The sequence below is a fragment of the Kogia breviceps genome, chromosome 17 (genome assembly GCF_026419965.1).
Source record: "Kogia breviceps isolate mKogBre1 chromosome 17, mKogBre1 haplotype 1, whole genome shotgun sequence".
NCBI lineage: Eukaryota > Metazoa > Chordata > Mammalia > Artiodactyla > Physeteridae > Kogia > Kogia breviceps.
This window is the reverse complement of record NC_081326.1, coordinates 51,759,445-51,779,779: the sequence shown is the minus strand read 5'-3', so window position 1 is coordinate 51,779,779 and position 20,335 is coordinate 51,759,445. Positions and strand designations below refer to the sequence as shown.

General features: G+C 41.6%; 2 protein-coding genes and 2 long non-coding RNA genes across 30 annotated transcripts in view; 1 reads left to right on the top strand and 3 right to left on the bottom strand.

Annotated features, from left to right (window-relative positions):
• SYBU (syntabulin) overlaps positions 1-5,910 on the top strand; it is a 117,534-nt gene extending 111,624 nt beyond the window's left edge. For all 26 annotated transcript variants that reach the window (XM_067017889.1, XM_067017900.1, XM_067017904.1 and 23 more), the window contains 3 exons: positions 387-590; positions 2,060-2,209; positions 4,093-5,910. In XM_067017889.1, coding sequence (XP_066873990.1) covers positions 387-590; positions 2,060-2,209; positions 4,093-5,176 — 1,438 coding nt within the window. In that variant the 3' untranslated portion in view covers positions 5,177-5,910. The remainder of the gene's footprint in view (positions 1-386; positions 591-2,059; positions 2,210-4,092) is intronic.
• LOC136792935 (uncharacterized) lies at positions 5,592-9,856 on the bottom strand. The gene is made up of 3 exons (XR_010837559.1): positions 9,139-9,856; positions 6,739-6,831; positions 5,592-5,743 (listed from the first exon to the last, which is right to left on the bottom strand). It is a non-coding gene; the product is annotated as an uncharacterized lncRNA (long non-coding RNA).
• A 1,277-nt stretch (positions 9,857-11,133) lies between these two features.
• On the bottom strand, positions 11,134-16,349 carry LOC136792934 (uncharacterized). Its single transcript, XR_010837558.1, has 3 exons — positions 16,135-16,349; positions 13,713-13,814; positions 11,134-13,342 (listed from the first exon to the last, which is right to left on the bottom strand). It is a non-coding gene; the product is annotated as an uncharacterized lncRNA (long non-coding RNA).
• A 2,374-nt stretch (positions 16,350-18,723) lies between these two features.
• The window catches only part of EBAG9 (estrogen receptor binding site associated antigen 9), a 28,973-nt gene continuing 27,361 nt past the window's right edge, over positions 18,724-20,335 (bottom strand). For both annotated transcript variants that reach the window (XM_059043506.2, XM_059043505.2), the window contains one exon: positions 18,724-19,254. In XM_059043506.2, coding sequence (XP_058899489.1) covers positions 19,134-19,254 — 121 coding nt within the window. In that variant the 3' untranslated portion in view covers positions 18,724-19,133. The remainder of the gene's footprint in view (positions 19,255-20,335) is intronic.

The following is a 20,335-nucleotide window of genomic DNA, read 5'->3' as shown; positions in this document are numbered from 1 at the left end:
TGAACCTGCATATTTTAACGCAGAAACAGGCATACTGGCACAAAAGCCACATCTTCAAAATGGCCTCTGGAACGAAACTAAACCAAATCAATATTTTACATGGTTTGTGTTCTTAGCAGGCAGCTGGGTTTAATCTATGGTCAGAAACTATTTGAAAGAACAGAAGAGAGAGAGGTTGCCTGTGCTGGTGACACAGGAGAGAAAATATCGGGCAGGTGGGACAAAGGCCACTCATCAAGCCAAATTGCTCTAATAATTATGTTGCCCTTTTCAACCCTATAGATTGGATTTCCTCAGTGGTGACTAGCTTTAAGAAGGAGCAAAGCATTCGCATTTGGGTATCTGCAGCCCCAAGGATTCTAACGTTCTTCACGCTTCTCTCCCAGTCGAGGTCCCCACGGGCGCAGCAATGGAGCTTCATCGTACAAGTCTGGCAACAGCCCACCCTTCCCACGGGAGAAGGACCTTCTGTCCATGCTGTGCAGGAATCAGCTGAGTCCTGTTAACATCCATCCCAGTTATGCGCCTTCTTCCCCCAGTAGCAGCAACTCCGGCTCCTACAAGGGAAGTGACTGCAGCCCTGTCATGAGGTGAGTGCCGTCCGTCTCCCAATTCATGACTCTTAGTGTGTCCTACTTGGTAAGCTTCTCTTTAAAAAAAAAATTTTTTTTTAATGATACAACTCTTGATCCCCTGCCTTATTCTGTCATACGACCCTTCTCTTTCCTTTCCCACACTCAGCTAATCCTTCAAGGGCTGCTGCAGAAAGGACACGAGCCACAGTTTCATTTCTAATAAGGTTCCGCAGTCCCAGGAGTTCCTGGCTAGGCAGGAAAAATGGCACAGCGGCAGTAGGGGGTCCTATGCGTTTCCCTCCGAACAGAGAAGAGCCATTCGTGTGTTTGCTCATTTATTCAAACACCAGATGTCTATTGAGTCACGTTGTGCCCAGTACTGTGTAAAGCACTGGGGACAGAGCAGTAAACAACCGAGATGGTCCCTCTGCTGACTGCCCAGAGGAGAAGAAAAACATCAGCTGTCTAATGACAGAAACACATTAGGATTATTCTGCAAGTACCTGTTGTTATATGTGTATGTAAGAGGTGGGGACGGGCTCCAACTCGGGCTGGAGGGGTCAGAGGCGGCTTCTGAAAAAGTGAACTTGAAAGGAGATCTGAAGGTCTAGCAAGGAATGAATTAGTCCCCGGGAGGCATGAGGGTGCAGAAAAAAAGGGGAACTGCGCATCCAGACAGGCCCCAACAGGAGAGTTGGGAACTGGACGCTGGACTCGGGCCACCTTGGATGGAGCACAGGCTCAGGGGGAACAGGGCTGGTGCAGCGGCCTGGATGCGGTCCCGAGTCGGGGAAGCAGCTGCCAGCCCTCCTCCTCCGGTCCTCCTCCTCCAGGGCATCACGGTCTCATTAGTCAGCTCTTACAGCAGGGATACCCAACTCTTGGCCAGGCCTAAGAGGGGCCAAGATTCCAGCAAGGGAAGTTTCGGAGAGCGCTGGGCGCCTCTCTTACAAAACCTATCTGGTGAGACTGGACTAGCCCTTTTCCTGCAGAAGAAGGGAAGTTTCCAGCAAGTCAGCACACTCACACCAGGGACCGATGTCAGAACAGTCTGAATTCAACTAACAACAGTCAGTGTCTTTAGGCAAGTGGCATGTTGTGTGGAGGCGAGGTCGTCTCGCTCCCTTCCCGCCCTCCCACGTGCCCCTACTCATTGTCCTTTAACATAATAGCCTGTTACTCTGAACTGCCAGGCAGGCCGTGGACAATTGTGCGTTATTTTATATGAGGTCATCCCTAGGCCACAGAAAAATCTCCCTCTCCCCTGTCCCCGCCCCCTCCACAAACACCCCGCCCCCAATCTTCCCAGTTTGAACAGTCCTAAGATTGGCAGGTGGATTACTGTCTCCCTTCTGAAGTGAGGTCACACGCTGCTGGGGCTTAAGGTCCCAGCAAAGAGCTGCCATTTCTTCTCAACCTGTTAGCTGTGCCTTAACTTTTCTTTTTATAGAAAAAGTAACGTTTCGTTACTTCGATTGTTTCAGGCGATCTGGAAGGTACATGTCCTGTGGTGAAAATCATGGTGTCAAACCCCCAAATCCAGAGCAGTACTTGACTCCTCTGCAGCAGAAAGAGGTTACAGTGAGACACCTGAAGACCAGGCTCAAGGAGTCTGAGCGCCGACTGCATGAGAGGTAAATCCACGTTCCTTGCACGCTGTGCTTTAGGACATTTTCTTTTTCCATAAAATGAAATATGAACCCACACAAGAAGAGAAGACAAATGACTTCATTTAATTTTTGTCAGATTTCTTAAATCAGTCTCTCAAAAGAGCTATTTTATAATCCTGCATGATTTGGCTGTTTCAGGGGTCCAGGGAACCCTCCTGGGTTGGAAGGGATACTCTGCTTTTTCTGGGTGTGTCCAGCTTTGATGTGAAAAATCGGGTGTGTGTGTAACTTTTTAAATGGCGGGAACACTTGCAGGAACAATCCTATACTTCCAGCCGAATGGGTCACACACAGTTGGCCCCTGTGAAGCCCTGTTTATCTCTGTGAGAGAGTGGATGGCCTTGTCCATTGTGATTCCTACAAGCTATTTCTGTGCTGAAGGAAGAGGTTCATTATTCTAGGCCAAGTGTTACGGTAATTAAAAAAAAAAATACAGTCCCAGCTTAAGAGATCTTATCCCAGAGAGAAGAGATCTCTTGACATCTTGGGACAGGCCAGATTTTCTGCTTGATGGTTTTTCCCTGTCATTTTGCAGTTGACAAGCAGAGCTCTGACCAGAGTGGCTTTGAACTCAGGGTAAGGGTGACATGAGTCAGACCCTACTTTCTGGAAGTCTTTGGTTTATGATTTGAGGAATCTATGGGAGGATTTGAATAGTCATGGGAAGGAGGTACGGGAAGGCAGTGAAACTGGAGAAGAGCCAAGCCTAAACTTAAAAAAGCAATACTTACAGCAACTCTTCAAATATGTCAGGATCCTGACTACCTGGTCTTCATAAACACTGAGAATATGAGGACATATATTTACACGGACTATGAAGAAATTATATGTAAGGAAGAATTTTTTGACAAATATCTGGAAATAGGGTCCTGTGAAGGATCTAAAAAGGAAAATAGAATAGATTCCCTTCAGTGTAGGATGGATCCAGTGTCATCTTGCCTGAGAGGAGACAGAATGATCAACATTTCACAAAGTCCTTGCAACATGTAGCTTTTTATTATTTAAGTAAATTGTTAAGAAATTATCATTGGTATATGATCAGAACTGTTTTGCACTGCTAAAGCTTATCAGTCTGCCTTCTGCCTTTGATAGGTAATTAAAAGTGATATGGACTTTCCTTCCACAAATTGTTTTGTGGACATAGGAAAGAGCAGACTATGGAGCTAAAAGCAAGCTAAGAGACACTAATGTGTTCTAATAAAACATTTTCCAATATTAAATACAGGACTACCTCAGAGATATTGCAGGTTCGGTTCCAGACCACTGCAATAAAGCAAATATTGCAATAAAGTGAGTCATATGAATTTTTTCACTTCTCATCACATATAAAAGTTATTTCACTACACTAGAGTCTACTAAGGGTGCAATAGCATTATATCTAAAAACAATGCACAAACCTTAATTCTAAAATGCCTTAATTGCTAAAAAATGCTAACCAGCGTCTGACAAAGCAGGGTTGCCACAAACCTTCAGTTCTTGAAAAAAAAAAAGACACTATCTGTGAAGCACGATAAAGCAAAGTGCAGTAAAACGAGGTCTGTCTGTATCAAATAGAGGATAATACCTGAAAAGTACTTAGTGAAATATTAGACATATGGTGGGCACTCAAAAAGGAAAAAAAAAACAAAAACCCCAATAATAGCATTTTTTATTCTGATTCTAGTTACTGTTATTATTTTAGCTATTTTACAGTTAAGGGGGCAGTTCAGGGCTAATAAAATTTCAAAACCGATCAAACCTGTATGTTTGCAGTGGGAGAGCCTGGGCTGGGCTGGGTGCCAGAACTGCTTGCTGCCTCCTTCACAGTTGGCCTTTTTCTGAGCAGGGCTTGTCTCCTCTGGCTCTAGGGAGAGTGAGATCGTGGAGCTGAAGTCCCAGCTGGCCCGAATGCGGGAGGACTGGATTGAGGAAGAGTGCCACCGGGTGGAGGCCCAGCTGGCCCTCAAGGAAGCCAGGAAGGAGATTCAGCAGCTCAAACAGGTCATCGAAACGATGAGGAGCAGCTTGGCCGATAAGGACAAAGGTATTCAGAAATATTTTGTGGACATAAACATTCAAAACAAGAAGCTGGAGTCTCTGCTTCAGAGCATGGAGATGGCGCACAGTGGCTCTCTGAGGGACGAGCTGTGTCTCGACTTTGCGTGTGAGGCCCCGGAGAAGGGCTTAGCCCTCGGCACGGCTTCCGGCCCCACGGCCGACGCGCTGACCCCGGAGGAGCCAGCCGTGGAGGCGGGCGCCAACAGCGAGCTGCTGGGGGAACACGGCACAGATGCGTTCGCTGACCTGGCGACAGCCACCACCGTGGAGGCCGGCGACCTGGAGCTGCTTCGTGCCAGCCCCGGGGCAAAGGTCCTCGAGATGGAGGGTCAGGAAGAGGGCAGCGCGGTGGCGGAGCAGGCCGTGCAGACCGACGTGGTGCCCTACAGCCCTGGCATCTCCGAGCTCATCCGGCACGTGCTCAAGCTCCAGGACCCCTGTCCCCGCAGCTCCACTTCCCCTGAGGATGAGTCCAGGGCCGACTCGATGGAAAGCTTCCTAGAGTCCATCTCTGCCATCGTGGTCGACTTAACTCCAAGAAATCCAAACTCTGCCATCCTTTTGTCTCCCGTGGAGACCCCGTCGGCCGAGGTGGGTCCGGAGGCACGTGGGAACCGCCTCATGAGAGAGCTGGATTTTGCAGGCTCCGCGGAGGAAAGGCTGAACGGCCTGGTCCCGCTGTCCGGCAGGGGCGTCGTGGGACGGTACTGGAGCAGCAGTTTCCTGGTGGATCTCCTGGCCGTGGCGGCCCCCGTGGTCCCCACCGTGCTGTGGGCGTTCAGTACTCAGAGGGGGGGAACGGATCCCATCTACAACATCGGGGCCCTGCTGCGGGGCTGCTGCATGGTGGCCCTGCACTCGCTCCGCCGCACCACCTGTCATGTCAGACCCTAGAGAGAAGATGTCACTTCCGTGTGCCAGTCTGTCCTGCGTGGCCTGATGCCAGGTGGAGAAGCAGTGGGTCGACCTGTGGCGGTCTCTGTTCTGTCGTTTTTGCTCCTCGGTATTTGATTTGCACTATATTTAGTTGAAGCCTGTTCGCTGTTTAAAACGGGAGGTATCTTCGAAGGCATGGAGACCTGGTTCCAGTACATGTCCCATCAGTGTGATATCGAAAGCATGCTCAGATCCCGCCGTGTCGTCTGAGGTACCCGTACTTATCCTAGTGGTTCAGGTAGAGAAAATGCAAACTTTGCACTTTCAGGACAGCTTCTGTAAGGCTGGCATGTTATCTCCTTGCTTTGCTTTTTGCCGTTTTAAAATGTGTAATTGTTACAGCATTCCAGTGGTCTTGTGCATAGCAGGGGACTGTAACCAAAAAGAAAAATGTATTTGTGTAACTGGTTTGAAGAAGTCTTGATAGCGCTTTAGTGTCTTACTTGGGGTTGATAAGGTTTGAGTGTTTGCAGTTTCCTACTAGATGTAGCTCCAAAGTCTTAAGTGGCTTGTCTGTTCTTAAACCTGTTAATTGATGAAACTATATGTAAGGTTTACATTGTATTAACTTATTTTTTGCTTATTATATATAGTGTTTTATTGAAAATCGTTTGTAACCACACACTTCAGCATGATGAAAATAAAGATTAGTGTTTCCATTTAAATAAATGTTCTATCCTCCTATAAAATAATTATCTGTGATTTTACTTTTACTTATGATAAGAAAGACTAAACGGATAGCAGACCCTTCCAACTTTAACAGTAGGGATCTGTAAAAAATGGAATTAAATGATAAAGAGGGAAAAATAATTACTAAAGAAAGGTGAGGACTTCCTACTCTGTCTTTTAAAAAGCATTGTTTCTGAAGACAAGTAGCTGTGATTGTTTGTTTGCTCTGAAATTATCCATACACTTGTTAGTCCACATATTTATTCAGTAAGGATATATTGAGTATTTTCAGGAAAGTTGGGCTGATGTTGTTTTAAAGCATGCTGGGGGTTCAGAGAGGGAGAAAATGCTGCACCGTATGTGTCCACCCCTTGGAATAATAGGGTGAGACTGGGTGGCTGGGAAGGGATGAGACAGTATTAAATCTGTATTACTTTATTCCTCACACCAATCTTGTGATATGGGTATTACTCTACAGATAAGGGAGCTGAGCCTTAAAGAAGTAGATTGCTCAGGATCTCATCTTTCATCTCTAGAAGCCAAGATTTCCAAGGGTCTGCAAAGCAAATGACTTTTCCACTTTACACACAAATGGAAGAGACTGGGGAATATCCTAAGTTTTCACCCAGAAATCTTCTTCCACAGGATGTATCACCTTTAAACGTACTGTACTGTCACTTACTATGTCTTGCTTATTGCCCGTCTCCCCCACTAAAATACTAGGTCTCTGAGGGCAGAGATCTGTGCGCTGTTTCGTTCACAGAAAAATGTCAAGAACTTAGAACAGTAGGTGGCATATTGTAGGGGTTCTGAAACTAGCTGTTGAATGAATTCATCCAACCAATACTTACTGGGTGCTCACACGTTAGGCACTTCGCTAGGCCTGTCATCAATAGCGAAGGAGACAAGAAAAGGCTTCTGCCTTCAGGGAACTTACGTTCTGTCTGAAAGACACAGAACATGCCAACAAATGAACAAATTAATTCTGGATAGTGGTAAGTGCTTCCAGGGGAATGAGGTGCTTTGACCAAGACTGACGGGGACAAAGGCAAGGAACAGCTGTCTGAAGAAATACCATTAGTGCTAATGGATGATACAGAGCCAGCTGTGGGAAGATATGGGGGGTAAAATTTTGCAGAAAGAACAGAGGCAAAGGCCCTGAGGCAGAAAAGGGCTTGACATGTTAGAGGGGCATCAAGGAGACCAGTGTAGCTAGAGCAGAGTGAGGGGCACGGGGGTGGTTGGAGAAGTGGGAGAGAAGCTAGCTCATATAGGGCCATGTAAACCATGGTAGGGTTGGTTTGAATTATTCCCAGTGCAATGAGAAATATTAACAGACTTTAATACAGGACAATGATACAATCTGGTTTGTTTGTTTTTTTCTTTTTTTGACTCTGTGGCTGCTGTGTGCAGGATGTACTGTACGGAGGCAGGAGCAGGAGCAGGAAGACCACTGAATAGTCCAGATGAGTGACGACAATTTGGAGGTAGACGTGGATATAAAGATTAAGTTGAATAATTAAAGATAGATCTTGAAAATAGTACTGATGCAATCTGCTGATAGATGGGATGTGGGGAGGAGATGAGGTAGGATTTAAGGAAGAGAGAAATTTAGGATCACTCAGGTTTTTGACTTGAGCATCTGGGTCAACAGAGGTGTCATTTACTGAGAATGGAAAAGTTCAAGAGAAGCTAGTTTGGGACAATAAATTTGAGAAGTCTGTTAAATCTGTGGAAATGTCAAGTGAGTAACTGCATGTATGAATGTGAAAATCACAGGAGTCGTCAGGGCTAGGGTTATAAAATAGGGGTTCTTCAGCATTTACATACTGTTTAAAACCATGGGATGGATGAAATCATCCAGGGAGAGTGTAAAGAGGAAAAGAAGGCCAGGGACTGAGTCCAAGGGCACTTCTACATCTAGATAGAGGTAGAGGATGTAGAACCAACAAAACAGCCTGAGAGAGGCAGCCCAAAGGCAGGAGGAAAACTAGGGAACTGCAATATTCTGAAAACCAAGAGCAGAGAATGGTCAACTGTGTTGAAATCCTATTAGGAAGTTGAGTAACATGAGAACAGATAGATGTCCACTGGCTTTGACAACACAGTCTTGGTGACTGTCAAGATCATTTTCTTTGCAAAAATGGGGATGGAAGCCAGACTGGAGTGAGTTGGAGAGTGAATGGAAGAGAGAAAGCGGAAATCAATGTGTGCAGCTAATTTTTTTTGAAGTTTTACCATGAATGGGGAGTAGGGCAGTGGGTAGTAGTCACAAGGGCATATGCGTTGCAAGGATCTGTTTCATTTTTCAATATTGAGAGGAGGTCATGTTTGTACGCTTTTGTGATTGAGCCAGTGAAGAGAAAGAACCTGATGATCTAGGAGAGAAAGAATTAATTGAAGGAGGGAAGTCCTTGAGAAGACACGAAGGGACAGGATGGAGCCGTGGAGCGAGGTGGGCTGTCTCAGATAGGCTGTTTCTTCTGTGGGATACACACGTGCCTCAGGCACACCTATGGGCTCTTTCTTACACAGCACACGCTCAATAGCAGAGGGACTCGGCTAAAATGGAAGGGCAGCTGTTTCTGGAAGTGAATAATCGGAAGCTGCCGAAAGTAATGAGCCACATGTGCTGACACAGGTCCCTTCCTGTAGTCTAGCCCAGACCAACACCTAGATACTGCTATCTTCCTCACAATCCCTCCTTGTGTTTATTTTTCACCATTCCTAATTTAAGCATTTTTAAGAAAAATTACACGCGTGTTTCTGGTATCCGTTTGTTGCTACAGAAACGAACAGAACCACGTAAACTCAGAACTGTTTCTTCATCAGTTCAAGATGGATGGCAAGATAAGCTCTGGTGAAGAATTCTCTGTGAACTACAAATGGTTAGGTTGATTACCACACTGGAGGCAGCTGATCCCAAACAGCTTGTTGTCTTAATGACCTGTATCTTTTCTTTTATGCAAACCAGAAGATTCAAAGAAAGTTAACTCATTTGAAACAGTGGACACAGTGCAGTGTAACTTGTTATACACATGGAAACAAATCTGTGCAGCAAATCACTGCCAGGAGACCCTGGCAGTGGTAATTCTGTTTTTCTTTTTCTCCCTGTCTCCTTCCCCCACCTTTTCCTTCTCCTCCTTTCCCAGGGTTTCAATATGTATTGTGGAAAATTACTGCTTTTATTCAGAACAAAGTCTGTCACAAATGAGTCCCTCAGAGTAAATAAAAGATGGATCATAGCTCACATTTCGGAAGCCCAAGGCGTTGGCTGGTTTTGTGGACAGGATGATCTGATCCCATAGAAAGAATTGCCTCCAAGTTGCTTTCTGTAATTTGGGTGCCTGTGATGTACAAACAGGGAGGAAAATGGAAAAGAAGAACAATTCTACTCTATTGAACAAATTGCTGTCCCATCAAAGCAAATGTTAAACATTTCCTACAGTTATGTGTGCAAACATTCCAATTTACAAGAAAAGATTTTTCCCAAAGGGATATGCTGACCTTTCCAAGTTGAGCTGTTCAGAAAGAGGAAAAAATGCAATACACTCAGATGCCAAGTGTTTCTGACATTTGTGGCAGGAGAAAAGGAAGTCTGTGATTTGCATTTGTCATAGGCCCTGCCTAAGTAGTGGTAGGGTCCACTATGTTTTTCTCTTGAGGATTTTTCATTTTAAAAGTTTGGGGGAAGTTTCCGACTTCCATTTTGGCTCAGTGAGCACTTTTACAAAATTCACTTATTCCCAGTCTTACCAGGCAAAATGTGTACAATGAAGCAGTAACCTAGGCAATTAATAGCAGTTTACAGAAATCAAATCTGGAAAGAATGTCAACAAACTCCCAATGGTCCTGGAAAAAGAAAACAGCTGGAAAGTCCAAATAGAATATAAACAACATGTTTATATCAGGTGATTAGTTTCAAACCACTGGAAGACATTCTCTGCTGTGACTACTGATTCTCCCTCAATCATGATGATTGTGGTAACTAATGGTTATAACAATGATTCCAAAGAATTTTAAAATTAAAAAAGGTTTAAATGCTACTCAAAAGTCTGTGTTAAAAGACTAGAATATTTCAGCAGCATTTATGTGTTGTAAAAGGTGTATCTCTCTCAAAAATAAATTTTCAACATAAAAAAAAACCCCAATACACAAAACACACAAAAGTGCAGTGTCTGGAACAGGGCACCAGGCCTGGAGACCTCCCATTTGCCTCCCTCTCATCCTGCAGTGGTTCCAGTGTCACCTCTGCGAACAGTTTAAAAACCAGTTCACTATATACCAACCAGGTTCTTTGAAAAATGCCAGTTCAATTAAGGTCTCCTATGTGGTAACTCTCAGTTCACTGGAAGAGTAAGTACTCTGGATAATGCTGAAGGGCTCGATCTTCTACTGTCCTAAACAAATTAATGCTTACTAGAGATGTTTTCTAAGCTTTTCTCACAAAACTTTGTTTGCTACTGCTCTGTTGATTTGAGTGGGAAAAGCATCTCTCACTCCATCTCCAGAGGCAATGGAAGCATCTGGGATTGTGGATGTGAAATGATGATGTAAAACCCACAGTCCAGGCTTTCTAGTGGATGCTATTAAAGGCAGGCATCAGAGCTTTCCTCCTCATGGCCCTAGAGTTCCTCCCCATGGTAATCCTATCTGGCCCACCTTCAGAGATATTTTCACCCTTGTTCCTTGAAAGTAGCATTTCTGATCAAAGCTATTTGAATAACTGAAAAATTAAATTTTTGCTAGACTGTAGCTTTAATGGACTGGAATATGAAAACTGTCAACAACTGCAATATTTCTCTAATTTGATGGTGCAGTAGGATCCTTGCAATCAAATAGCTCACAGTGTTTGAAATGGTTTGCCAGCCTCACTTTCTATAGTAAACAATAGGTGCTGGCATTTTAAACTGACCTTTAATTCTTCTGAACCAGCACATTATTTCTGGCACATTATTTCTGGCTTGTATGGAAAAATGAAAAAGTTGAAAGCAGTCTTAATAATTTTCACACTGAAAGCAGTACATGGAAAAAAGTTTTAAAGATGATCACGCATGTACCACCTTACTCCACGAGGGCTCCTTCGAATCAAGACAGATAGGCAATTAAGAGGTCTGGATGCACTGCAGAGCTTCAAAAAGGAATCAAAATCACTTGTGTGCTTTAAACTTAAATAGGCACATTTCATATCTCTATTCTTATGCACAGCTTACTTTTTTGACCACTACAATAAAATACCAAGTAAAAAAAATTTTTTTAAATTTATTTCAAGGGCCAGTATATCTAATGATGATGGCACTTTTCTCCATAAAATAGGTAACCACTCATTTTACCCAGGAATAGTCAACAGGTTTGGAAACTGCATTGCTGTACAAATTAAGGATTCAAATTAAGGTCTGAATATTTTAACAAATGAAACCAATTACCAGAAGATATTAATATCTTATAATAAGCCAAAATTGACCCAAGAATAAGAAACCATAGATAGCAATTTCTCTCAACACACCACCAACTCAGACTATGTCCTTTGAATTTCCCATTCATGGGGATGATTTTTTTTGTGCCAATCACTCTGAACCAGATCCTCAAGACACGTGTTAGGAAGATACCTGGACAAGGTCAGGGACACAATTTGTAGCAGGAAGGTCTCTGGGTGCAGTACTGGTCTGCACATGTATGAAACCTGTGACCTTGGCCTCATTTGAAATGTGATCCAATCAACTGAGCTAACTGGCCTATGCAAATGTGTGACTATAAACCACACTTCATTTTGCCTTGATTATAACATCTGACCCAAGTAACCTGGGAATACATAATTATATGGCATTGATATTCAACCACAGTTGTTATTTATATGAAAATAAAAGCCAAGCTAATTTCTTTCATGTTTATTAAATAAATTCTTAGAAACATAAATGGGTATTATCTACTATCATTTGTAACATCACCGAGCTCTTTAAGAACCAGAGAGGAATTACTAAAAGCTCACTCTTTGGCAGCTCAGTTTCATCAAGTGAAGACAGGCCTTGGAAACCATAGTCCACTTAGAATGCTGATTAAACACTAATATAACTGCTCTCAAAGCTTGCTATTTTCCTTTCCATTAAGCTGGCACACAATTGTCTTTCTAAGCTTTGGTTTCCTTACATGTCAAGGGGGGACAATGTCCACCTCAATGGATTGTGAGGGGTCACTGATAGTTAAAATTCTCAGATGGTGCGGAGCCACAGAGTCAATGTTGATTCTCTTTCTTATTAAACTTGCAGTTCAACTTAAAGGTGTGTAAAAATTAATTTTGTGAGATCAGTCAACTTCTCCCACTCTCCTCAGGGAAGGGGCTGCAACATCAGTGTGTGGTGAGAGGTGGGAGGTGTGCATAGGATCCCATGAGGAAGTGCATGCAGGGGCTCACAAGGAAGTGCGTGCAGGGGCTCACAACTACTGTTGTTGAGTGCTTATATATGTTGCCAGGCGCTACTGAACACTCAGTCTCGGTTAACCCTTAAAACCACCACCACCATTAAAAAGATTTGCAATCACAGGTGATTTGTTTAATACTGCCCCATCTCTGCAGCAGCTGGAGAACTCTGAGAAGCTCTCAAAATTGATGTGATCAGAGCAGTATATAGGCAAGGTCCCTGCAAAAATAGCCATGGAAGTTCCCTGAAGGGAAAGGCTGAGATTGTCTTGGGTGGCCAAAGACTTCTGGTGAGTTTCTCTGTAACACTCCTGATTGTGGATTAGCAGTTGCAACAGCAGTTATGCAAGGGTAGAAATCTGTCGTATTGGGTGGAGGACGAGGGGTCTTCTAGAATAGTGTCTCTTTCCAGCTTAGGAGATTGAGGCTTCTGGTGAAAAAGCTTATTACTACTCTCAAAACTTACTCTGGTTACTAAGCAGTCCAATGGCCATGACTAAGGAACACTAAAAATAAAAGATAGAAAGCAAAGTAGGGACTTCCCTGGTGGCGCAGTGGTTAAGAATCTGCCTGCCAGTGCAGGGGACACGGGTTTGAGTCCTGGTCCGAGAAGATCCCACATGCCGCAGAGCAACTAAGCCCGTGCGCCACAACTACTGAGCCGGTGCTCTAGAGCCCGCAAGCCACAACTACTGAAGCCCGCGTGCCTAGAGCCCGTGCTCTGCAACAAGAGAAGCCACCGCAATGAGAAGCCTGTGCACAGCAATGAAGACCCAACACAACCAAAAATAAAATAAATGAATACATAAATTTAAGAAAAAAAAAAAAGAAAGCAAAGTAAAAGAGGGACTTCCCTGGAGGTCCAGTGGGTAAGACTCCATGTTCCCAATGCAGGGGGCCTGGGTTCGATCCCTGGTCACGGAACTAGATCTCGCATGCTGCAACTGAAGAAGTCCATATGCCTCAACTAAGAAGTCCGCATGCCGGAACTAAAGATCCCACAGGCTGCAAGGAATTCCGCGTGCTGCAACTAAGACCTGGAGCAGCCAAAATAAAAAATAAATAAATAATATTTTTTTAAAAAGAAAGCAAAGTGAAAGAAAGTTACTAGCTGTTGATGTAACCTTGAAACGGCCTTGGTTGTATTAAAGAAAATGGAAGTAAATTACACAAGGAAAAAAAAAGCTATCTTTGATATTAGGAGAGAACAACTTACATTTTAAAAATCTGTATAATGGGAAAAACAAGTTAAGTTATTAGCTACTAAAATAAGCTCTTAATGGATCCACCATCTTCTTCAGCCCTCCATTCACGTGTAAGAGAGGGGAGAAGCTCCTTCCCCTGCAACCATCTGCAGGCCCTAGAGCACCCCAACCTCCCAATTTGACTTCAGCCAGAAGCACCCACCTTGGTAACTGCTGTATTCGCCGACACGCTTATGAAAGATTTCCTTTGAACAAGGGGCTAAGGAGTGTGAAAATCGTTTCAGTAGGTTATCTCAAAGCTGAACTACAAAGGATTGAAGAACATGTAAATGTTAGCTCTATGTGGCCCAGAGCATATGCCTTTAGTGATAAACACATCATCCAGATGAGCACAATAAAGCAAATATTGCAACAAACCGAGTCACAGGAATTTTTTGGTTTCCCAGTGCATGGAAAAGTTACGTTTATACTATACTGTAGTCTATTAAGTGTGCAATAGCATTATATCAAAATAAATGTACATACCTAAACTTAAAAATACTTTATTGCTAAATATGCTATCATCTGAGCCTTCAGTGAGTCATCATCTTTTTCTGGTGCAGTGTCTTGCCTTCATGTTGATGGCTGCTGACTGATTAGGTTGGCGGTTGCTGAAGGCTGGGGTGGCTGTGAACATTTCTTAAAGATAACAATGAAGTGTGATGCACTGATTGACTCTTCCTTTCTAGGAATTATTTCTCTGCAGCATGCAGCGCTGTTTGATAGCATTTCACCCACAGTAGAACTTTTTTCAAAATTGGAGTCGCTCCTCCCAAACCCTGGTGCTGCTTTATCAATTAAGTTTATGTAATATTCCACATCCTTTGCTGCTACTTCAACAACCTTCACAGCATCTTCACCGGGAGCAGATTCCATCTCAAGAAACCACTTTCTTTGGCTCTTCTACAAGAAGTAACTCCAGATCTGTTTAGCTTTATCATGAGATTGCAGCAATTCAGTCACATCTTCAGCCTCCACCTCTAATTCTAGTTCTCTTGCTATTTCCACATCTGCAGTGACTTCCTCCACTGAAGTCTTGAACCCCTTAAAGTCATCCATGAGGGTTTTAAGCAACTTCTCCCAAATGCTTTTATGATGATATTTTGACCTTTCCCCATGAATCATGAATGCTCCTAATGGCATCTAGAATGGTGAATCCTTTCCATACGGTTTTTAATTGACTTTGCCCAGATCCATCTGAGGAATCACTATCAATGGCAGCTATGGCCTTACAAAATGTATTTCTTAAATAATAAGACTTGAAAATTGAAATTACTCCTTGATGCATGAGCTGCAGAATGGATGCTGTGTTAGCAGGCTAGAAAACAATATGAATCTCATTGTACATCTCCATCAGAGCTGGAGCATTGTCCATAAGCAGTAATATTTTGAAAGGAATTTTTTTTTTTTTTTTGAGCAGTAGGTCTCAACAGTTGGCTTAAAATATTCAGTAAACCATATTGTAAACTGACGTGCTGTTATCTATGCTTTGTTGTTCCATTTGTAGAGCACAGGCAGAGTACATTTAGCATAATTCTTGAAGATCTTAGGATCTGGGGAATGGTAAATAAGCACTGGCTTCAACTTAAAGTCACCAGCTGCATTAGCCCCTAATGAGAGAGCCAGCCTGTCTCTTGAAGATTTGAAGCCAGGCATTGATTTCTCTCTAAATATGAAAGTCCTAGATGGCAACTTCTTCCAATGTAAACCTGTTTCACCTGCATTGAAAATCTGTTGTTTACTGCAGCCATCTTCATTAATAATCTTAGCTAGATCTTCTCGATGACATTCTGCAACTTCTACATTAGCACTTGCTGCTTAACCTTGCACATTTGTTAGGGAAATGACTTCTTCCTTAAACCTCATGGACAAATCTCTGCTAGCTTCAAACTTTTCTTCTACCGCTGCCTCACCTCTCAGCCCTCACAGAAATGAACAGAGTTAGGGCCTTGCTCTGGATAAGGCTTCTGGATTAAAGGAATGTTGTGGGTAGTTTGATCTTCTATCCGGACCACTAAAACTTTCTCCATGTTAGCAATAAAGCTTTCTTATCTGTATGTTCCCTGGAGTAGCACTTTAAATTTCCTTCAAGAACTTTTCCTTTACATTCACAACTTGACTGTTAGGCACAAGAGGCCTAGTTTGGGCCTATCTCAGCTTTCAACATGCGTTCCTCATGACTTAATCATTTCTAGCTTTTTGATTTAAAGTAAGAGATGTATGACTCTTCCTTTCTTTTGAACACTTAGAGGCCATCGTAGGGTTTTAAATTTGCCTAGTTTCAATATTGCTGTGTCTCAGGGAATAGGGAGGTGGGAGGAAAGGGACAAAGACAGGGGAAGGGCTAGTTGGTGAAGCAGGCAGAACACATACAACATTTATCGATTAAGTTCACTGTCGTATCTTATATGGGTATGGTTCAGCCCCCAAAAACAATTGCAATAGTAAATTAAAAATCACTGATCACCATAACAAATAATGAAAAAGTTTGAAATACTGTAAAAATACCAAAATATAATGAAGTGAGCAAAGGCTGTTGGAAAATTGGTGCTGATAAACTTGCTCAACACAGGGTTGCCACAAACCTTCAATTTGTTAAAAATACAGTGTCTCTGGGCTTCCCTGGTGGTGCAGTGGTTGAGAGTCCGTCTGCCTGCCGATGCAGGGGACATGGGTTTGTGCCCCGGTCCAGGAAGATCCCACATGCCGCAGAGCAGCTGGGCTTGTGAGCCATGGCCGCTGAGCCTGCGCGTCCGGAGCCTGTGCTCCGCAACGGGAGAGGCCACAGCAGTGAGAGGCCCACATACCGCAAAAAAAACCCCAAAAAACCAATAAAACAGTATCTGCAAAGTACAATAAAGCAAAGTGCAATAAAACAAAGTATACCTGTATTGACAAAGTTTAGGCTTTTTGGAACATTGGCCATGGTTAAATTTATACTCTAGAGGTAAGCTTGTAGAGTGGTGTTGAAGATCTATCCAGATGCCAGTTTCTATAGCTACCACCTTCTTCCCAACCACCAATCTTCACCCAGGAACAGTCACTGCCCTGGCCAGAGGTGAGTACATGCTGAAACTGAGGAATTCAGATGCTGAATATTGACTCAGTTAAAGATGCTACTAAAAAAGAGCCAGGATTCAATCAGAGGATATCCCTAGCTAAAGCTTAATAAAAGGAGATGGCTAGAAACCATGAAATATATATATAAAAAACACAGAATAAGTTTCACGTTTTTGATTATTTGTTATCTCAGTACATGAAATGCACAATTCAGATGATGGATAGCACTTCACTAATTCTGTCTATGCCTGTCCATATTTCTTTTTTACTTCTACTAATAAGCTTCTAAAACTGATAATCCTTTGCTAAAATTAAGAAAATGAAAACAGAAACCATAAATTTAGACGCAAAAGGAGCCAGTTTGCTACTAAAGGATTTATCATATGTATTTAACTCCATGACTTCTTTTGGAACAATATACCCAATTTAATACAGGAGTTTAGTTTACATATCAACAGAGGTCAAAAAATTCAAGAATTCCTATCTATTCCTTCCTTGAGAAAAATCTCTTTCTTCCTAATTAATCATATAGACTATAATTTCTATCCAGTCTTTATTTCTAAATAAACAAAAATAAAAAATCAAACAAAAAACAAAATCTCACACATGAAAACCATGACCAAAGCAGACTTCAATATCTATGGGGGAAAAACAGTAAGACTGATTGTACTAAAGGAGAAATTATCCTTTTGAACCCCCAATTTAGAGAAAGCATGTAGCATTCCTATAATAACTAAAAATAAATAAATACAAATGACATAAGATAATTCATTTATTATTAAAAATTTGAGTCTAATTCTATTTAATTGGGAGTTTACTGGCAAAAACTCTCTAATAAACATAACTGAAAATATAGCTTGGGGCTATAACAGGAAGTTTTTTTATCAAAGTTAAATTTCAGCCAATTCCACTTTGCTGTACACCTCAAACTAACACACTGTAAATCAACTGTACTCCAATAAAATTTTTTTAAAAATAAAAAATAAATTGCATTTAGTCTGGAAGCTTAGGGTTAAGAACTTAGCTCATTGTATAGTTTGTGATTTTACCATGAAATATCACTTTAATTCAAATAAATTAGCAGTATTTGGCCTGTAGAGTATTTATGACATTTTCAAAATCCACAAAATGTTCATTTGGGCAACAGCTTTTAAGAAAGTAAAAATATTAAATTCTAAAGCCATAGAAGGTCAGGCTGGATGTATTTTAATTGTGGAGACAAAATTAATGAGATTTTAAACTATCAAATCTACATTTTTCCCTATGAACACAGTCTATATCTATTTCCTGAAAACTATTTTGGAGCTAGTCAACATCTGAAAATAGAAGTATTATTATTTCTATCTTGTTTTAATAAATCAATAATGTTACCTTAGTCAACAACATAGGTAACCTGCATTATGTCAGATTTATAAAATTGATACAGAAATTATCTAAAAGCTTTGAAATAGTAAAACTGAAGGCTATATGCATTTGTAAATTAATACCTTTTGGTGGGGAGGAGCTAAGGTACTTAAAGATACCATAACATCTTAAAATCTACAATGACAGGGAAAAACTACTATACTAGTTTTTAAAACTCACAAGTTGGGCTTCCCTGGTGGCGCAGTGGTTGAGAATCCACCTGCCGATGCAGGGAACAAGGGTTCGTGTCCTGGTCCAGGAAGATCCCACATGCCGCGGAGTGGCTGGGCCCATGAGCCATGGCCGCTGAGCCTGCGCGTCCGGAGTCTGTGCTCCACAACGGGAGAGGCCGCAACAGTGAGAGGCCCGTGTACCGCAAAAAAAAAAAAAAAAAAAAAACACTCACAAGTTATAATAACGTAAAACAAATTTGCCATTTTAGCTGATTTTCAATATGTTTATACATGTAATATAAATGACAAATATGTATAACACCATCTAAAAGAAAACAATGATGTACAAAATGTTTATAATAAATAAAATTATTGCATTTAATGTCATTTTCTTGAAAACTGAAATTACCAGATCCCTAATGAATACCAGTTCAAGTTAAAGGAAATGTGAGCCAATACCAGCTTCTGACAACAAAAATAAGAGGTTAAAGCTCTGCAAGTTTGTCTGATTTAGGTCAGGTAATCATGGAAACAAAAGAATATTTAAAATTATTTATTTTATCATTATGCACATTGAAGGAAAGCATTACAGACAGCAGAGTTCTTTCCCACCATAAAATTTACACCCATTTAATTAGCTAGAAACACTAGCTTAAAGAGGTACTGATATATTCCATTTGTAATTTCTCTACAGCAAACAATTGTCTTATAGTTGGAACATGTTGAAGAAAATATTGTCTCACAAGTCTTTTTTGTTCTTTGAGTCTCAATCACCAAGAGTTCAAGGGACTTTGAGAGAATCCTGGTGTCCTGTATGGCCTGATGAATGCATCAAAATCAAGCAGTGTATTTGTACTCTGAAAATACTCTTAGCTCCATACAAATGTTGCTTGGGTTGTGGAGCTCGTATTTCGCCCACTGGCACTATGCATCTGAAGGACATTTTGTTATGAAAGTTTCACACCAATTTTGTTTTGTTCCTTCTTCATTAGCCGCTGTGCTTCCTTTTCCATTTTCTTCCTTTGTTGTTCTGCTGCTCTCTTTTCTCTGTCTGCTATCTTCTGCTGCCTGAAAAGAAACATATTCGTACTTTGACTTTTAGAAAACACTACACAGGTAAAATGGTGAATAAATTCCAGAAAGAAACAGCACTGCCCTTTTACTATTGCCAAATTTAAGTTTAAAAAGTCTTCATTCTTCTCACTGCTTTGAAATTGCAAAGATTTTCAAAAACAGTATTTTTTTTAATCTTTAGAACATGACTTGTAAAATAAAAAAGGTATTATCTCTGTTTTAAAAATAAGTAAAATGGGGCATTCAGGTTAAGTGAAATGTCCAAAATCATAAGATTAAGGTTAAGAACCCACATCTCCTGATCCCTCTTCTTCAGATTATTTTCACTAAAACACTACTTCCATTGGACCACACCTTCTTTTTGGTACCATTCAGAAAAGCCTGATATTTAGGATTAAATATTCTGTTATTATCAGTCAGCTAAAGGATGTCAAGAACACAGATGTACAGAGCACAAAGCAAAGAGAAAATGGAAACTTAAGACATGACTTCCATCTAGAAGCTAGAAATCTATTTAAAGATTTGACTAGCTCTACTAATGAAGGGGCAGAATGGTGGGTATTTACTAATTACACATTATGAAATACCTTCCCCCCAGTCCCTCCCTAACTCCAATGATCTAGAATCACTAAACCCCTCTATATTTATTGATTTTTAAAAATTGAAGAATTGATTTACAATGTTCTGTTAATTTCCACTGTATGGTAAAGTGATTCAGTTATGCATATAAATACATTTTTAAAAATATTCTTTTCAATTATGGTTTATCACAGGATATTGAATATAGTCTGTGTACTATACAGTCGGACCTTGTCATTTATCCATTCTATATATAGTAGTTTGCATCTGCTAACCTCCAAGTCCCAATCCACCCCCACCCCTGCCCGGCAACCACAAGTCTGTTCTCTATGTCTGTGAGTCTGTTTCTGTTTCGTAGACAGGTTCATTTGTGTCATATTTTAGATTCCACATCTAAGTGCTCTATCTTACTGATTTGTATGGGAAGTGGGGGTAGGAGTGTGGTGATGAAATAGGAGAAAGAAGAACAGAAGTTGGTCCTGGGTCTGAAGGTTTA